The 16,299-nt window shown below is 41.8% G+C and overlaps 1 protein-coding gene across 6 annotated transcripts in view; it reads right to left on the bottom strand.

Moving 5' to 3' along the window:
- EHBP1 (EH domain binding protein 1) overlaps positions 1-16,299 on the bottom strand; it is a 1,526,717-nt gene that overhangs the window by 321,487 nt on the left and 1,188,931 nt on the right. For all 6 annotated transcript variants that reach the window (XM_069234213.1, XM_069234209.1, XM_069234211.1 and 3 more), the window contains one exon: positions 15,448-15,571. In XM_069234213.1, the coding sequence (XP_069090314.1) occupies positions 15,448-15,571 (124 nt within the window). The remainder of the gene's footprint in view (positions 1-15,447; positions 15,572-16,299) is intronic.

Here is a 16,299-nt window from a genome sequence, read left to right as displayed (position 1 = left end):
GCTTATGTTTTTTATCGCACTGATAGAACTCTTAGTCTGTTGGATGTTAGTTAAGCTTCGGTTGTTTCCAAGACTTGGACAATCAATGGTTATTCTGTAGCTTTATAGTTCACAAATGAGTGTGGGTGGTTGGTATTGAGTGCATCCTGACTGCAAATGGAGAAACTGTACCAACTGGAGTGAGATCCACTGGTCGAGTCTCATTTGTTGTGTACTTGTGAAAGCCATAGTCAGAAACATATCTCTGTAATGCTTTGAAGTGTTTGATCACCCTATCCTTTAGGAGCAGACAGTTATTGTTGTTTTTTTGCTTGCAATATTTTGCATTAGGTTTGAACGAGAGTGACTGTGAGAAAAGTTGTGAGTGAGGGTAAACTGCTGCAAGGAGTAAGACTGACGTCACTGCGTGTTGCGCTGGTATGGGTCGGTTGGTGTGAAGTTGCACTGGTATTGGTGGACTAGGTTTTCTGCTATTGATTGTTAACATCAAAAGGAGGATTGCAGGAACAGTTACTTCCTGATTCAATCGTGAAGTGTTGAATTTGATTGAAAATGACGTTTTTTAAAGCTTTGAAAACCCTGATGAAAGGAGATGTATTTGCCCTGGTCAGATAGGGAATAGATAGAGACCCCCCAACCGAAGGTATTCCAGGTCATTATGTATAGTCCAAAGCAGGTCTTTGTGCATGTTTGTGGCTTAACAGTGACATAAGCTTACCGAAAAAGAACTGGCATTAGCATTTCCTGCTATGGAACATTTAATTTGAGAGTTATTGAGAATCTGAGATGGATGTTATAAGAGATGAGAGTCTGTCCGAGACACGTACAATGTGAAGCGCTCAATGCATGGGAACACATAGCTCATCAGAAAGAGAAGTAAATGAGTAGAATAAAAAAAAAGCAATAAGAACAGTTGCAGAGGCAAGATGGGATAATCAGCAAAAAGCTTGAGAGCAGACATCAATAAATCAGTCATCTGTAGAGTGTGTCACTCCTGGGGGTATCTGAGCACTTGGGTGCAATGTTTCTGTCGAAGAACCAGGTATTGAGTCTCTTTCTGAAATCTGACAGTGAAGGTGCAGTTTGGAGGAGAAGGAGTCGGTCGTTCCAGGTGTTGGCGGTGATTTAGAAACAAAAGCTGCTGCAGCAGATTCTGGGTGTGTGTGCGAGTGGCACAGAGGAAGAGAGCAGGTGTCTGGTGGGTTGGTGGAAGTTTAGACGGTGGTTGATGTAGTACGGTCCTGGATCGTGTGGTTTTGTAGGCATGCGTGAGGAGCTTGAAATTACATTTCTTCAGGACAGGGAGCCAGTGGAGGTTTCTGAGGTGGGGGGGAGGTGTTGTGGGTACCTCCTGGGAAGGTCCAGCATGAGTCTGGTGGAAGTATTCTGTACTGTCTGGAGTTTCTTTAGGAGAGGGGAGGACATGCCAGCATAGAGAGTGTTGCCGTAGTCAACGTGGCTGGTGACGAGGGCCTGGGTGACAGTTTTCCTGGTGTTGGCTGGGATCCATATGAAAAATCTGAAGGCCATGCAGAGGGTGGGGAAGCAGGAGGAGGTGACTGTGTTGATCTGCTGCTTCCCAGGAATTAAATGATTGATTAAGTAACTTGAGTCCTGCAGGTGCAACAAGAGGAAAAACAAATTGCAGTGGAAGATCAGTACAAACCTGAGAGAGAGAGACCACTAGATGTGCCCAGACTCAAAGTAGAATTGAATGAGATGATACTGGGAAACTTAGATCCAGCTCAGTTAGGCATTTATAGAGAGGACGAACTGTGGTTTGTATGCACAGACATTACAAAACGTGCAAGGCAAGCTTATGAAAGATTAGCCGAATTAGCCCAGAAATATGATATGGATTTAGAAAAATCAAAGCCGTTGAAGAGGAGCTATTGTTTAGAATTCACTGACAGTTTTATCATGAACCTGAGAACTCCAGGAATGAGACTGCAGTTCAGAGAATTAATTTGTTACATCCAAACATGTGTACTTTAGACAAGTGGGAAGGCCGACAGGACGAGAAAAGAGATCAGAAGAAAGTGAGAACAGAACTGCCTCCTTTTGGAGCATGTCAGAGTGAAGAGAAACGTAAGGATGCTTTCCATGAGAGAAGTTCCTGGTGGAGGGTATGTTCATGTAACATGGAGCACAAGTGATATTCTGTCATTCACAAATGATTTCCTAAAACTGCAGAATGGTACAGGCACACCAAAGGATTTGTGAAACTTTCCAAATGTCTGTGAGAACATCTGAATATATTGTTTGACCCTGTGGTTACAAGTGACTTGAGGACTGAACGCAAGGTTTTCTTTTGATTGCCCGATAAAGACCCTCAAAGAGATCCAGTGACAAATGTGCCATCTGAAGAGGTGATGGAAAAGTTTTCAGAAGGTGACTGGATGTTTGAAAGACAAGGTGTCCCCCAATGTTATTGATTGGCTGAGAATTGACAGAATGGACCAGGAGTCTAAGGAGTCAATACATTCCGCTTATGGGAGACTGTTGCCAGCATTTAAGCATTTCAGGGGTCCTGAAAACATTGCGGTGAAAGATATGGGTTCTTTTGGGATCAACTTTGTTCAGAGATTAGAGCCATAAATAAATAAATACCATGATTTAGCAGCACTTAATTTGTTGGCAGGACAAGCTGAATGATGAGATCCTGCAGTATGCGAAGTACTGTAGTGATAACTGGATTTGAAGCAAAAAAAAAGTTGAAAGAGAAACTGATGGTGATGCAATTGAAGACTGCGCAGAGAAATCAGAATCCACAGTTTACAGGGAATCCTGGCAGATTGCAGGGAGTGTATCAGCAGGGAGCTCAGGTGATGCTAGGTAATGGTAATTAACAGCAAGGTGGTATTCCTGCAGATCAGAATGTAGGTGTGGATGCGATGACTTTGAAGAGAACTAATCTGTGTCACATGTGTGGAAAATTGGGCCATTGGAAGAGGGAGTGTCCCCTTAATACGAATAATAATCAGGTGCAAAATGATGGATTTGTTCAAACGCAGGGAAACAATCAGGTTCAGATGCAGAGAGTACAGAGTCCTTGAATGCAAAATCCAAATGTGTCCCAAAGACAACAGATGCAAGTTCCACAAGCTCCTGTACCCCAACAACAAATGTTTCCCAACAGAACTTAAACCAATTTGCAAATATAGTTTAAAATCAGTTAACAACTGAGTTTCCATTGACTGACTTGTGTGATGAGGAGTATTCAGACGTTTTCCAGTTGAGGTGCCCAAAATAAGTTGAATTCATGCTAGGTACTTCTTTAGAAGTAGGTCAGCGTGGTCAATATGTCAATGGTGTTTCTAATTGATACAGGAGCTAAATGCTCTGCTGTAAGAACAGCAAAAGTACCAAACATGCCCCTATCAGGAAAGAAGATTCAAATCGTAGGAGTCGCAAATCAGCAATTGGCCAAACCTGCGACAGAATCTGTCCATGAAAAATTAGGTTCCTTTGAAGATACGCATCAATTTGTGGTGTGTGATTTAAGTCCTGTGAGTTTCCTTGGACACGATTTGCTGAGCAAGCTAAACTGCTCCATTTGTTGCACACCCAGAGGAATTGAAATCCATACTAATGATGAGGATGCAGCATTTAAAATTGTGAATCAGCCCCAAAGTGTCATGTTGTACCCTATGTTGACTTGCAAAGAATTACCAGAAGATTAAAAGATACTGTGTCCCCTGTAGTCTGGGACTTTTAAGGGAAAGGGACAGGATTCATTAAAGGAGTTGAGCATATCAAGATAACTAACTTAAGAATACCCCTGTACAACATGACGCCTGACACGCAGGAATAACCCAAATGATTGAATCTTTGATAAAACAGGGAATTCCACTGGAAGTCCATGAAAGTTTAAAATTATGGGACTGTGGAAACCCAGTGGAAAGTACCGCATAGGCCAGGACCTTAAGAAGGTGAATGAGATTGTCGTTCCATGTTGTCCTGTGGTACAGAATCCAGCTGTGATTTTGTTTTAGATCACACGTGAAGCAGAATGGTTCACCATGACTGACTTGTGCCAAGTGTTTTTTCTACATATCGTTTCAAGAGGAGAGTCAGCTTTACTTCACGTTTTGGTTTGACAGTTGCGTTTTGGCATGGTGCTGAGTCCCACAAGGGTACACTAAGAATCTGTCGATCTTCACCCAGATAGTGAAAAAGAATTTGGAGTCACTTAAAATGCCCTACCACTTAGTCTCAGTTCAGTATATAGATGATCTACTAGTGGAGTAAAATACTCAGGAAGATTGTAAGAGAGACAAATTTGCCCTGTTGAACCACTTAGCTGAGAATGGAAAAACAGTTTACCTGACTAAATTGCAGTACTGAAAGAAAGAAGTATTGTATTTAATACACCACGCTGAGAAAGGTGGAAGGAAGGTGTTGCAATAGAGAATCTCAGCAATTCAGAAAATGAATCCCTCAAAGACGTAGAAAGAAGTCAGGACGTTATTGGGAATGATGGACTACTGCTGCTAGTGGATTCCAAACTTTCCCCTTTTGGCCAAGCCTTTACAGAGGTTGACACACAAAGGTGTGTCTGACCTGGTACCATTAGATGACAACTGCATACATGCCTTCACAAAGCTGAGAGAAAATCTCTGCTGTGCCCCTGCTCTGGGAATGCCCGATTATAATAAATGTTTACTTTGTACTGCTGTGAGAGGGATGATTGGTCTCTCCCAGTTTTGACTCAGCTGCATAGAAATGCAAAAAGGCCAGTGGCTTATTTTTCAGCCACTCTTGATCCTGTAGCTTCGTCTTTGCCCCTTGTGTCTTAAAGCCGTTGCAGCTGCTAGTGGAAGCATACAACAGTGTGAAAGCTTCGTCTGGGGTCACCGTCTGAATGTTTTTGTTCCCCACTTAGTGGAAATTTCTTTAACCCGTACCAAAACTCAACTCTAAACTTCCTTTACCTGTAGATGAGAAAAAGGTAAATGATTGTACTGATGAAATTGAGTGTGACTGTCTAGATGTCACTGAATAGGCACCAAGCCAAAACCAGATATTCAAGACATTCCACTACCTGAATCTGTTTATGTGGTGTTTGTTGATGGTTCCTGTTTGAGAGAGAGGTCATGATGGAACTCTGAGATATGCTTATGCGGTTTGTACAGTCTCAGGTGTGGTTGAAGCCACCTGACTTCAAGGAGTCTTTTCTGCCCAAGTAGCTGAATTAGTTGCTCTTACAAGAGAATGCTGTGTTTCTGAACAGCTGAAGGTGACAATTTTGTACCAATAGTCAATTTGGCTTTTGTGTTGTTTATGACTTTGCCAGTTATGGTCCTAGGGAGGTTTTATGACCTCTACTGGTTCCCTCACACTAAATGGAAAAAAAAGTTTAGAATCTCTTGAATGCATAAAAGTTGCCTGCCAAAATTGCAATTGTGAAATGGTCAGCACACCACAAAGCCACTGATTGTGTTCATCTCTGCAGTAGTTATGCCGGATGAGGTGGCGTCATACTGTGCCTTGAATTGTACTGCCTTCGATTGTGAGTACACTAATGAGGGAAATCATGAGACAAGTCACAATCTTCTGTTAACTGCTATATGGGAGGAAGTTAAAGATTGCAGGAAGAAGTGTCAGAGGAAGAACAGCAGAGTTGAGTTAGAGCAGGTTGTGTCAAGAGAAGATGAGGATGATTGGGTTTCCAATGATGTAAGAGTAGTTTGTAGCTGACTCGCTTGTATCAGCAAGAGTTTTTCCAGTATTATTACTCTAACTATGATTTAGTTTCTCAGTTGTCCCTATCATGAAACATCAGAGCAGCACTGCCAAAGCAAAGACCATTGACACTGTAGGAGCTTCTTTGAGCCTACATTGGCATTTGGCACAGTTTCTGCCCGCAGAAATAATTTGACCTGTATTCTTATCTCAATAGAAAAGTAGTTTTTCGAACAAACTGAAGTCACAAGAAGAGCAACGAAAGCAAAGGCAGACGTACGAGTAGTAGTCCGTGATTGGGCAAAAGAGGAAGAAGTCCATTCAGCAGCAAGAAGTCAAGCTGCCTTGACTTTAGATAGGCAACATGTAGGCAAATTATGTGTATAAAGACCTAGATCAAAGACAGATACACAGTTTGTAGGAATGAGTGAGTGAAGACGTGTTTTTTTTTTTTTAAGAGTGTTTGGACTTTATGTTAAATTGACAAGATCCACCAATTCCAGGAGTCTACAACGGTTTTTTACGAGGGGCATCATTGAAGCAGCCAGAGGCTGACAACATATAAACAAGTTCAGCATTGAATGGAAAAATTTGAAATCATAGACATGTTTTGGAAAAATAATAGGTCACTCAAGGCAAGCCCAGGCCAATACTGTACAACAACTATCCTCACCATGCTCTTTGTAGCTCACAGCACCAACACTCTCCTGAAGCACTCAATAAGGTCCTATGTTCCAAATACTAACATCAAGGAGACAGCCCCTTAGGCTTCTAGCCATACCTGCCAAAAAGAATGAAGCTCACCAAGAAAAATGCCTTTTTCTACGTTGTTGTAATTAAAGAATAAGTTACTTACCTTCTGTAATGAATTATCTGCGAGAGACATATTCTGGTTGTAGATTCCTTACCAGCCCAACAATCCTCCCCACTTGTGAACTGATTGCTAGGGACAGGGATTCCCCATTCAGCACCTTAGCTCTGGCGCACCGTTTTCTTCAAGGCTCTGCGATTTGGCATGGAAAGTTGAGAAAAGAAACTGACGTCACCGCGCTCCAGCGGAGTCTCTATACAACTCCCAACATCATCACGACACCAACGATGCCAGCGAAGTCGATCGACGCCACCTAACGACGCGCAAGGGACTGCTCGAAGAAAAAAATCTCTGGATTCAGTCTAATGCCTGGGGAAAATTCTATGTAAGGAATCTACAACTCTCTAGCAGATATATCTTCTTAATGAAACAGAGAGCAAACTAGGGTGGATACTAAATGGACAGGCCAGTGCACTGATCTACAATTATGGAGTTACAATTTTGCAAAAATCTACTAAGTAATGGATTAAATAGTTGAGACAACAGAAATCCCCAATGCAGCCCCTTAACATTGAAGCATGGGAAACACACTTTGGTCCCCGTACTTTCATCCAGACTTGGATGAGCAAAGACTTTATCAACAGTCATCAAGGTTATACAGGATGAAAAAAGAACATAAGGTGGCAGAGATCATAAAAAGCAAACTAAGCCAAATAAAGGAACACATAGGAATATTGAAAAAGGAATTGCCTACCTGGGGATAAAAGAGGGGTACTCTTCCGAGAAAAACAAAATGATGTCAAACACAGCAATAAATAAATATTTTATAACTCAACAAAATGTAAAACCCTTGCTATATTTGAAAAAAAAATTACTTCTTTAAGGCTAGGGAAAGAAGTATAAGTAATGCAAAATAAACTTTTTCACAGGAACAGAACTGCCAGGACACAAGTTTTCAAATTCACAGCATGGGTTACATTAATAGTTGAAGGAGGCTAAAGTAGACTTATGAGCAAAGTAACAAACTATAGACAAATGTTCTGGGAATTATAACATTCTTTGTTAGAACACAGTGTTCCTTTATGCTTTTCTAATGTTTAACATAATTTGTATACCTAAAATTATATTTAGCTGCGCTCTAAAACTTTTAGGCACTTTCTCAGAAAAGAATTGTAAAAGATCAAGCTTGATACTTTTTATTCTAACTAACTCTAAAACAATCATGCAATTCAATGTTAGATCTGAAGGCACAGAAATGTGACATCTCATAGGATATTTGGTTTAATGTATGTAATGTTATCAGCATTATACAACATGGTGTTACCTTTTGCATGGCCTCATGAAGCTCTTGATTACCCATCAATTTTTCCAGGTCTGTGTTTACTATCTATGTGACCAGAGTCACTCTACGCAAGTACATTTATATCCAATATGTGTAACAATGGGTCTAATTTAAGTACCTTATGATAGTTCCTATTGGTTTAGTGTGCAGTCCTATTTTGCGCCTGAGTGAGTCAGTCCTAGAACAATGCTGTTTCACACATTCTGTATTGGTGATAGATTGTTTATTGCCCTGCAGCTGTGTTGTGAGACAGCACTCGGTTGCTAAACTGTGTGTTTCTCAGTCTGCTCAGTCTGATTTGTATATGCTCTTTTCCAATGTTTCTTTTCACCTCAGCAACAAACAGTAAAAGGATGAAGAGAATAAAATTATGAGAGATCTGACTAGTCAAGTTTATGCGTCATGACTTTTTATTAATTTCTAAATTGAATAGTTTACTGTGGTATAAAACCAATCAGACAAGCATTCACAGTAAATCTCTGATTACTTAGCATTTGATTAAAAAACGAATACCAAAATTGAGAAACTCGCATTAATTTTAGACGTGCTTTACATACATTTTGCAAGTTTTAGTTCATAGCTCATGACATCGAAATTTTGGTGTAGTAATTAACAGTGCTGGCCTAACTTTATGCAATTCAGCACACAGGGTATAAAATACGTAGTAAATATTGAAGGGAGTTGTGGCAAAGCCTACACAGTCTCACACATTTTGACTGGTCCTGCCAAACTCTAATCACAATCAGTGCCAGTTAATTAAGAAACCGGCCATCAGTATATAATAGGCAAAACCTTCAAAAAGGTTTATTAGGGGGGCCATTTGGTGAAAAATTTTACAATACAGCTCAAAACCAAGCAGAGGTCATGGATCAAAACAACATTTTAGAACGCCCATTGCTGGTCATTGTTAACTAGACGAGGTTGAGTAAAGACAACCGTTTTTCTCTATAATGGATGGCCCCTTTAAAGAAAATTGTGTTTTAATAATGCAGGATCTGGGGGTTGAGGTCCCCTGGGTAGGAGAAGGATAGGGGAGGACGGAGTCCCCAGGACCTAAAGATGCAAGGACAGAAGGCCACTCAGCCCTGCAGCCCCCTCCCCTTTATATGTATAAAACTCAGGGGCAGGCACCAATAGGTAAGTATGTAACTTTGGAAATTCTTCATAAGAATTTCCACAAAAAAGTCTCAACCACTTCAACTTCCTAAAACAAGTTTCGGTATGATCCACCAAGAGAGGCCAAGAAAAAGGGGATTCTTAAAAACATTCCTCATATTAATTTTTCCATAGAAAACAGCATCAGTGATACAGTAAAAACTGCTGAACAGAATTACATTAAATTTGGCAGAAAGCTGTAGCTTGTTCAGAAAAAACGTGATTTTTGTGATTTGGTGTGCATCTGTTCATTAGTTTTTGAGTAATTAAGGCTCAAAAACTTTGCATATTTCAAACAACTGATGATCCGAAGGGCCTCCAGACCTAAAGTTCAGATCTGATTGGCTGCCAACACATCATCAAGAATGTGGTGGCAGCCATTTTAGGACCTGGGACTCAGTCACGAGTTCTAAAAGGTTAAAAAAAAAAAAAAATTAAAAACAAGGAGGCCTGGTGGGGGTGGGGAACCCATCTGGGGCAAAAACGTGTTTATTTGTTTTAATTTTCCCATGAATTTGCAGAGGATCTGAGAGCCTGCAGCAAATTTATGAAAATAAAGTATGGGCTCCGGTGTGACTGGGAACAAAACACCAGGTGCGCCAGGGCCTGGGGGTTGTGGCGACAAATATATTTAGGGCAGGAGGGTGTGTGGCCCCCTCCACAAGCTTCTTGGAAGCCCTAGGGGCCCCATGCCCTGGAACTGCCAATAACAAAGGGGAGGGAAGCACGTGGCCTCCTTTTTCGAGCATGAAAAGGTCTCAAGGGTTTCCCATCCCTAAAAGCCTCTAAGTGGCCCCAGGGACCATATCCCCTGGGGCTATCATTATTAAAAAGGGGACGGGAGAGTACGGCACCCCTCTCTGAGCCTGTAAAGGCCCAAGGGACTGGTTCACATATTGTGTCCTAGAGAGCCCACCACTGGGACACAGTAGTTTCCTTGCCCACAACAGCATGGGCAGGGAAACATAAGTCTGCTCCTTCCCGGCCAGAGCATTTAAAAAGCTCCCGTCATGACCCCGCTCTTCCAGGCAGAGTAACATACACTGCTCCCGCCCGGAGGGAATAAGTAAAAACAGCTGCTTCCTCCGGGCAGGACAAAGCTGACTCCGGATGCTTTAACGATGGGTAAATGAGGGGAGCGGACACAACCCTGAGGCTCCCCCTGCAGCCCCCAACGTAGTGTTTTGTGGATGCCCCAATTCATGGTACCCAAGGGTCGTAAAGCTTGGGGGGGCTGCTCCCTCCTCCCCTTAATAAAAAAAAAATAGGCCAAGGAGGCATGGGGGCCCAAGAAAGCTCAGGGCATGGGCCCACCTCCCCCTATAAAAAGAAAGTTCCCAGGAGCTGGATAGGGTCCCGGAGGCCCAAGAAAGCTCAGGAAGGAGATCTGCATCCGCCTCTCCTTATTTCAAAATAAAGGCCCCAGGGATGGGATTTCCTTGGCCTAAGTTGGCTCGGGATCAGGGCTGTATGTCCCCCTGCCCTTAATAACAAAAATAAGGCCCTGGGGACAGGGTGCGAAAGTGGATTGGGGAGGTTAGCTGTACACCTCTTCCCATTAGTTCAAAAGAAAGGTTCCAAGAGATGGGGTGGCGTTCTCGGGTCGTAAAGGCTTGGGGAGGGGGGCTGCACACCTGCTTTCCAATACTTTCTTTTACTAAAAAAGAGTGTCCTGGGTGGACACCGGGACACCAAGGAGAATAATAAATAAGCACCAGGAGCCGCTGACTTATTATTCACTGCTGCAGCGTGGAAATCTCCATGATGTTCTGTGAGGGCATTTTTTGCTTATTTATATTTTAAGCTTAGTGGGGCTCCTACAACAGGGTTGGCACCAACAAGCACTGTTGTGGGGGACTGCAGGAAGTGAAGCAGCCCCTCAGCAACATTAACAAAGTAAGTCTTCTTGATCATTAAAACCATGACCCCAGGAGAGCTCACAATATTTTTAAAGCACTCCTAGCTGGAGCTCTATGCTTTTCTGCTGGAGTGCTAGGCTCTCTTGTGGTTGTTTTTATGATTGATAGAGACAATGTATATATGTATATATGTATATGTATATATATATATATATAACATGTTCCAGCCCACAAAATGCAATAATAACTATTTTAGAAGCAAGACTCACAGCTATGTTCATTTTTTATTACAAGAATATTAATCATTTTTATATTAATCACTATTAAATATTGCATTATGAGTATTACTAAAATGTACAATAGATTAGAAATATTGGTGATTTTTGGAGAAAGATGATAATAAGGTTACTTTTTATGTTTTGTTGTATGACTTTTTGTCTAAGTCAGCAAGTCTACCTGAGTGCAGCCAGACCATGCAAGACCAACTGCATGCTGCGCATGCCATGCATAGCATGGGGATGGGGATGGCTGCTTGCAAATGGTTGGATGTAGGGCTTGGCCACAGGCCAGGCACTGCGGCCAACCCAATGCCATGCATGGCCGAAGGACGTACGCTGCAGGGGTGGCTTTATGTATGAAAGTAAAATATGACTTTTTTTTTTTAATCTTAAGAATTCACTGAACAAAACAACCGTTAAAGTGACATTATAGTTAGGTGAAATTGGCAGTTAAAATATGCCATTTTAAACGTACAAAAAACAGCTGACATTCTCCAGTTATAGGTATCTCAAGTAACTGTAACTCGTGCCATAAGGTAACTACAACTCGCACCCTTACCATGAACTGCTAATTACCCAACATGTTACATCACTCATGACATGATCTACGACATCATTTATTGTAACACTGCAACATTTACAATAAAAATAGATGAGAAAACTGTGCATGGCGGGGATGCGAGTTATAATTACCTTAGGGCATGAGTTATAGTTACTTGGGATAACTCTAACTGGTGAATTGTAGTGGGTTTGAACATTTAAATTGGCATGTTTTAACTGACATTTTCACCCAAGTATGTCACTCTAAAAAAAAAAATATATATATATATATATATATACAGACACACATAGATAGATAGATAGATAGATAGATAGATAGATAGATAGATAGATAGATAGATAGATAGATAGACAAATAAATATACACACACACACACACAAAGAACTCTGGCCAATATCAATAAAAAGCCAGACACCAACACTTCTCGTGACTGCTGTGTTCATTTTCGTAATGCCGCCAATGACGAGTTTCGGCCTGAGAGGGCCTTAGTCACATTAGAGGAAACACCTTCCATGTCATTATTTATGTACTAAGGTGCCTACTAGCGCAACACAAATAGAAAGCATACTAAACCAGTGCTTAAAACAACAATACATCGGGACTGAGATAAACGTATCGGGAGATACAATGACAAACACAAACATATTTCGCCTTTACTTGCACTTCATACGATATATATAATCCTTCATTACTGAAAACAAATCAAAAACATTCTGCAACCCAATCTGGCTTCACAGTTAAACTTGGGGACAATGTAAAAGTAAATGCATTCAATATATGTGTGTGTGTGTGTGTGTGTATATATATATATATATATATATATAAAAACAAGAGACTAAATCCAGACGTAATTATATAATAGGAGGCACAATTATTAAAGGAAGTCAAAGTGCACCCATGGTAGATGTCCGTGCATAAGTGCAAATTTATGTCTCATCAATTCACAAGTTTTTACAGAACTAGACATGGAAACTGTACTTCTTTGTGAGAAGCATTTGTATTGAGCAAAGATGCATGTGTATGTTTGCTCAAGCAAGAATCTGTTGAGTGTTTGTAAATTCACTTTCCCTAAACAGCCCCCTCCCCTCACCTCTAGAAAATGTTACTTCTGCCTTTGTCAGGAGTAAATTTCCAATGTGTGGAAAGAGATTAGAGAATAGTTGGTTAAAACGTGCATGTGTTTAGCTGTGCACATACTCCAAACGTTATTCCAACCCTAGAACTACCACTTCTCACTATTTCCAGCTCCAGCATGTACATTCGCGGAAAGATGGAAAAATTATGGCATTGCTAGACTACAAACCCTGCTATGAGTCCTGGCATAATCAGAGAGGTTACTTTCAGAGCTCTGATGAAATGAGAACACTGCCATAACTTGTCACCTCAGTGCAAAGCAACAAAGACACAAGTGTTTTTTTCAAACAGAACAAGTAGATTTATGAAGCATCCCCTCCAATGGAAAGGGGATCATTTACAGAATTCCAGAGTCCTGTAGAAGGCTTACGTTTTTTTTAATCAAGTCAAAAAATTGCTCAGTAGTAACCATACTTTGGATTGGCACAGAAGGCAGTAGGTTTGAAGTCAGTTGCGGCTCGCGCTTATGGAAAGGGGCGGGGCAGCGCGCACGGGGAGGGGAAGGATAATTAAATTGTTTTTAAAAATGTAGATTAGAAAATAAAACACTTACCTCTGCTCTCGTGCCGCTCCTCTCTTCCTCCGTCTTGCTGGCGAGGCAGGCACAGGCCTGCCCTGTGCCAACCCTGACGCTGCTTAGAGCAGCATTATGATTGGCTGGGAGCGCCCTGGCTGGCCATAAACCATAAATAAACCCAGCTACCCCTATGGAGGAGCCACCCCTGTTTGAAGTAACAAAAGTGTTTGCACAAGTGGGACCCACGTGATACTTGTAAACATATAGTACCATCTGCTGCGGGACTAAATTACTTAGTACCTTAAACATTTTATTATGTGCCCCAGCCCTCTCCGTTATCTTATGTTTTCTTAGCTAGGAAAACTCTTTACACAGTCCAGTATCCTCCTACCCATTTTCATGAGCTTTTGAGTAAACGCTAAAATGGATGTTTTTCATACTTGATGCAAGAAACTGCAGCTCAGACAGAGGATGTTGATATTCCTAGAAAAATACTGGCTGAGAAAGAAGAAAAAAAGATTCTAATTGTCTACCTGCACTGGCCACTCTCATCCAGCACTACAATTTCAAAGGTTGTGCACACAGCAAAATAATCTACTGCAATAAATGCGCACCCAATCAAAGAAGCACAGAGGACCGAGAGGCTTTTGCAGGTCTGTTGTTGCTTAGTGGACCATTCAAGTGCCTCAAATTATTACCATCTGTGAAATTTAGTAGATCGTTCTAAAATGTATATAAGGACTGTTCACCTAATACCTACTGTTAGTTGTCTTTTTCCTGAATGTACTTGACTTTGCCATAGGTACTAGTGAGATTCTGCACGCTGGGTCAACATAAACCGTCACAGTTATATTACACTCACGCAGAACCACATTGAAATAAACCAAGAAACTAACACTTTAGATTGTGACAACATACTTATCTTAGCGTCTGGTTAGGTATTTCAGGCAAGTGTAACATCGCCATACAGGATTTATCGAGTATTAACCAACCATTTATGTGGGAGCAAGCACATACATTCACTGAAGTCATCACGATTTAAACTGAAATTGGCATTATTGTCATTGCTGCTTGCCTGCAGACGAATAACGGGCGCGTGGCACTAGAGTGGCGACAGCAGAGTTAATGTAAGGCATGACACAATTTTCTTACTGGGTTTTATTTTCAATTCTGAGCATGTCCCTAAATTCCTGTGACCGTGACATTACTGGTATATGGGCTGCAGGCCATTTATCAAAAAAAGTGTCCCTGTAATAGGCAATGAATTTTGATGATCCAAATGAAATATGACGGGGAATCGGAGGGGGGTGGGGGAAACATTCATTACGTGTAATTTGTGGTGCCATTTGCTTCCACTCTCACTAAGTTAGAAGGTACAGCGGTGGGACTTGAAGCACTGTGTTCTACCAGACCCAAGAATACCCAGGTCCTTCATTTAAAAGAAACTCAAATATCCGACCTCTCAGTCTGATCATCGATGCACACCTCACACGGGCTGATTAATGGAAAGTAATTCCTGTGAGCGCCGCAGTCATTCATTTACGATTTAAATACAACACCCTACAAGAAAAACATTGTGGTTACGGAATACTTGTTTGAACCCTGCTGCAGTGAAAGGGATATTTGTGGAGTTTTCAAAACCAGGTAACACTCTCATATTTCAGTCATGTAGCGAACCGACCCTCTCTCTTCCCGGACCCCATGGACTGTACCTTGTTTCATGCAATGCATGCCTTTGGCTGCCCAAATGTCCCCCTCGGCGCCCCCCGCCCCAAATAGAAAGCGCGGAAGAAGGCAAGATCTCTCTCCCCCCTCTTTGCGGCAGTGGCATATCAATGAGGCACAGATATGTATTCAAGCTCTGCATGGACGAGCACAGTGTTCAATAGCGCTGGCTCACACGGTATCGGGGCGAGTTATCACTTCCCATGAAGGCACGCTTATCGCCGGGGCCCAGAGAGGTGGCTGCAAATCACAGCCTTTTCATTTTCAAGGCGGTTCTGCTGAACATTCAGGCTTCAAAGATTCACACTTCCAAAACTCTATGAGAGTTTGTGAACGCTCAATTTGCCAAAACTGTTTACAGTGTAATTGGGCACCGTACCTGTGTCCATGAGATAGCGCAGACGCTTCTCCACCAGTGCGGCACGGGTGTCAATTTGCTTCTGCTCATTCTCCAGCGCTGCCAATTCTCCCACAACATACTGGCTGGTGTCTTTGAACCCTTTCTGTTACCGAGAACAAACAGGAGGGAAAAACATCACCGGTGAGTTGCATTTTCATTTCTATACACATACACACTTAGCACAGCACTTAGCGAAACAACCCAACACTGTGGTACCAAATAATATACACACTTAAAAGTAACGTGCGCGCCCCCCGGGGGTGCGCCTGGACTTTTATTCATTTATTTAGCCAGTATCTTGTAGTGCGGACCAGAAGCCACCAGTTATCGGATTGATATACGGGCATCAGACTGATATACACACATACATGCATGTATGCATGCATAAATACATACCTCACATTCTCACTAGCTGTTGGTTTATTTTCATGAGGCTAGAACCAGCTGACGCTCAGGATGCCCCCACAGCTAAAGTACATGACCATGGCCATGTCTTATGGCCAACCACATTGTCATCTGCCACCGGCTACTCGTTTTTTCAATAATTGATAAATGAGTTTCTTGAAACGCAGTGTGGTTTAAGAATCACAACCATTTTTAGGTGTCCCGAATCACAGTAAAATGCCAGTGGTTCTTATTGACATTTTATGGTGGCCATGACTTTCTTAAGAACTGTAATTCTATTTCTCCAGTAGTTCTGCAGATTTCTTGTGAGCTATGGTGGCAAACACAAGATAGTTTGACACAACCATAACACCACCGAGACCTCAGGTGACATTACAAAAGCCATCGTAAATAACATTACCAGTGAAACAACGCAGAACAACTATC

Source organism: Pleurodeles waltl, chromosome 5 (assembly GCF_031143425.1).
Source record: "Pleurodeles waltl isolate 20211129_DDA chromosome 5, aPleWal1.hap1.20221129, whole genome shotgun sequence".
Taxonomy (NCBI): Eukaryota; Metazoa; Chordata; class Amphibia; order Caudata; family Salamandridae; genus Pleurodeles; species Pleurodeles waltl.
The sequence above is the reverse complement of the archived record's forward strand: the minus strand, read 5'-3'. Positions and strand labels throughout refer to the sequence as shown.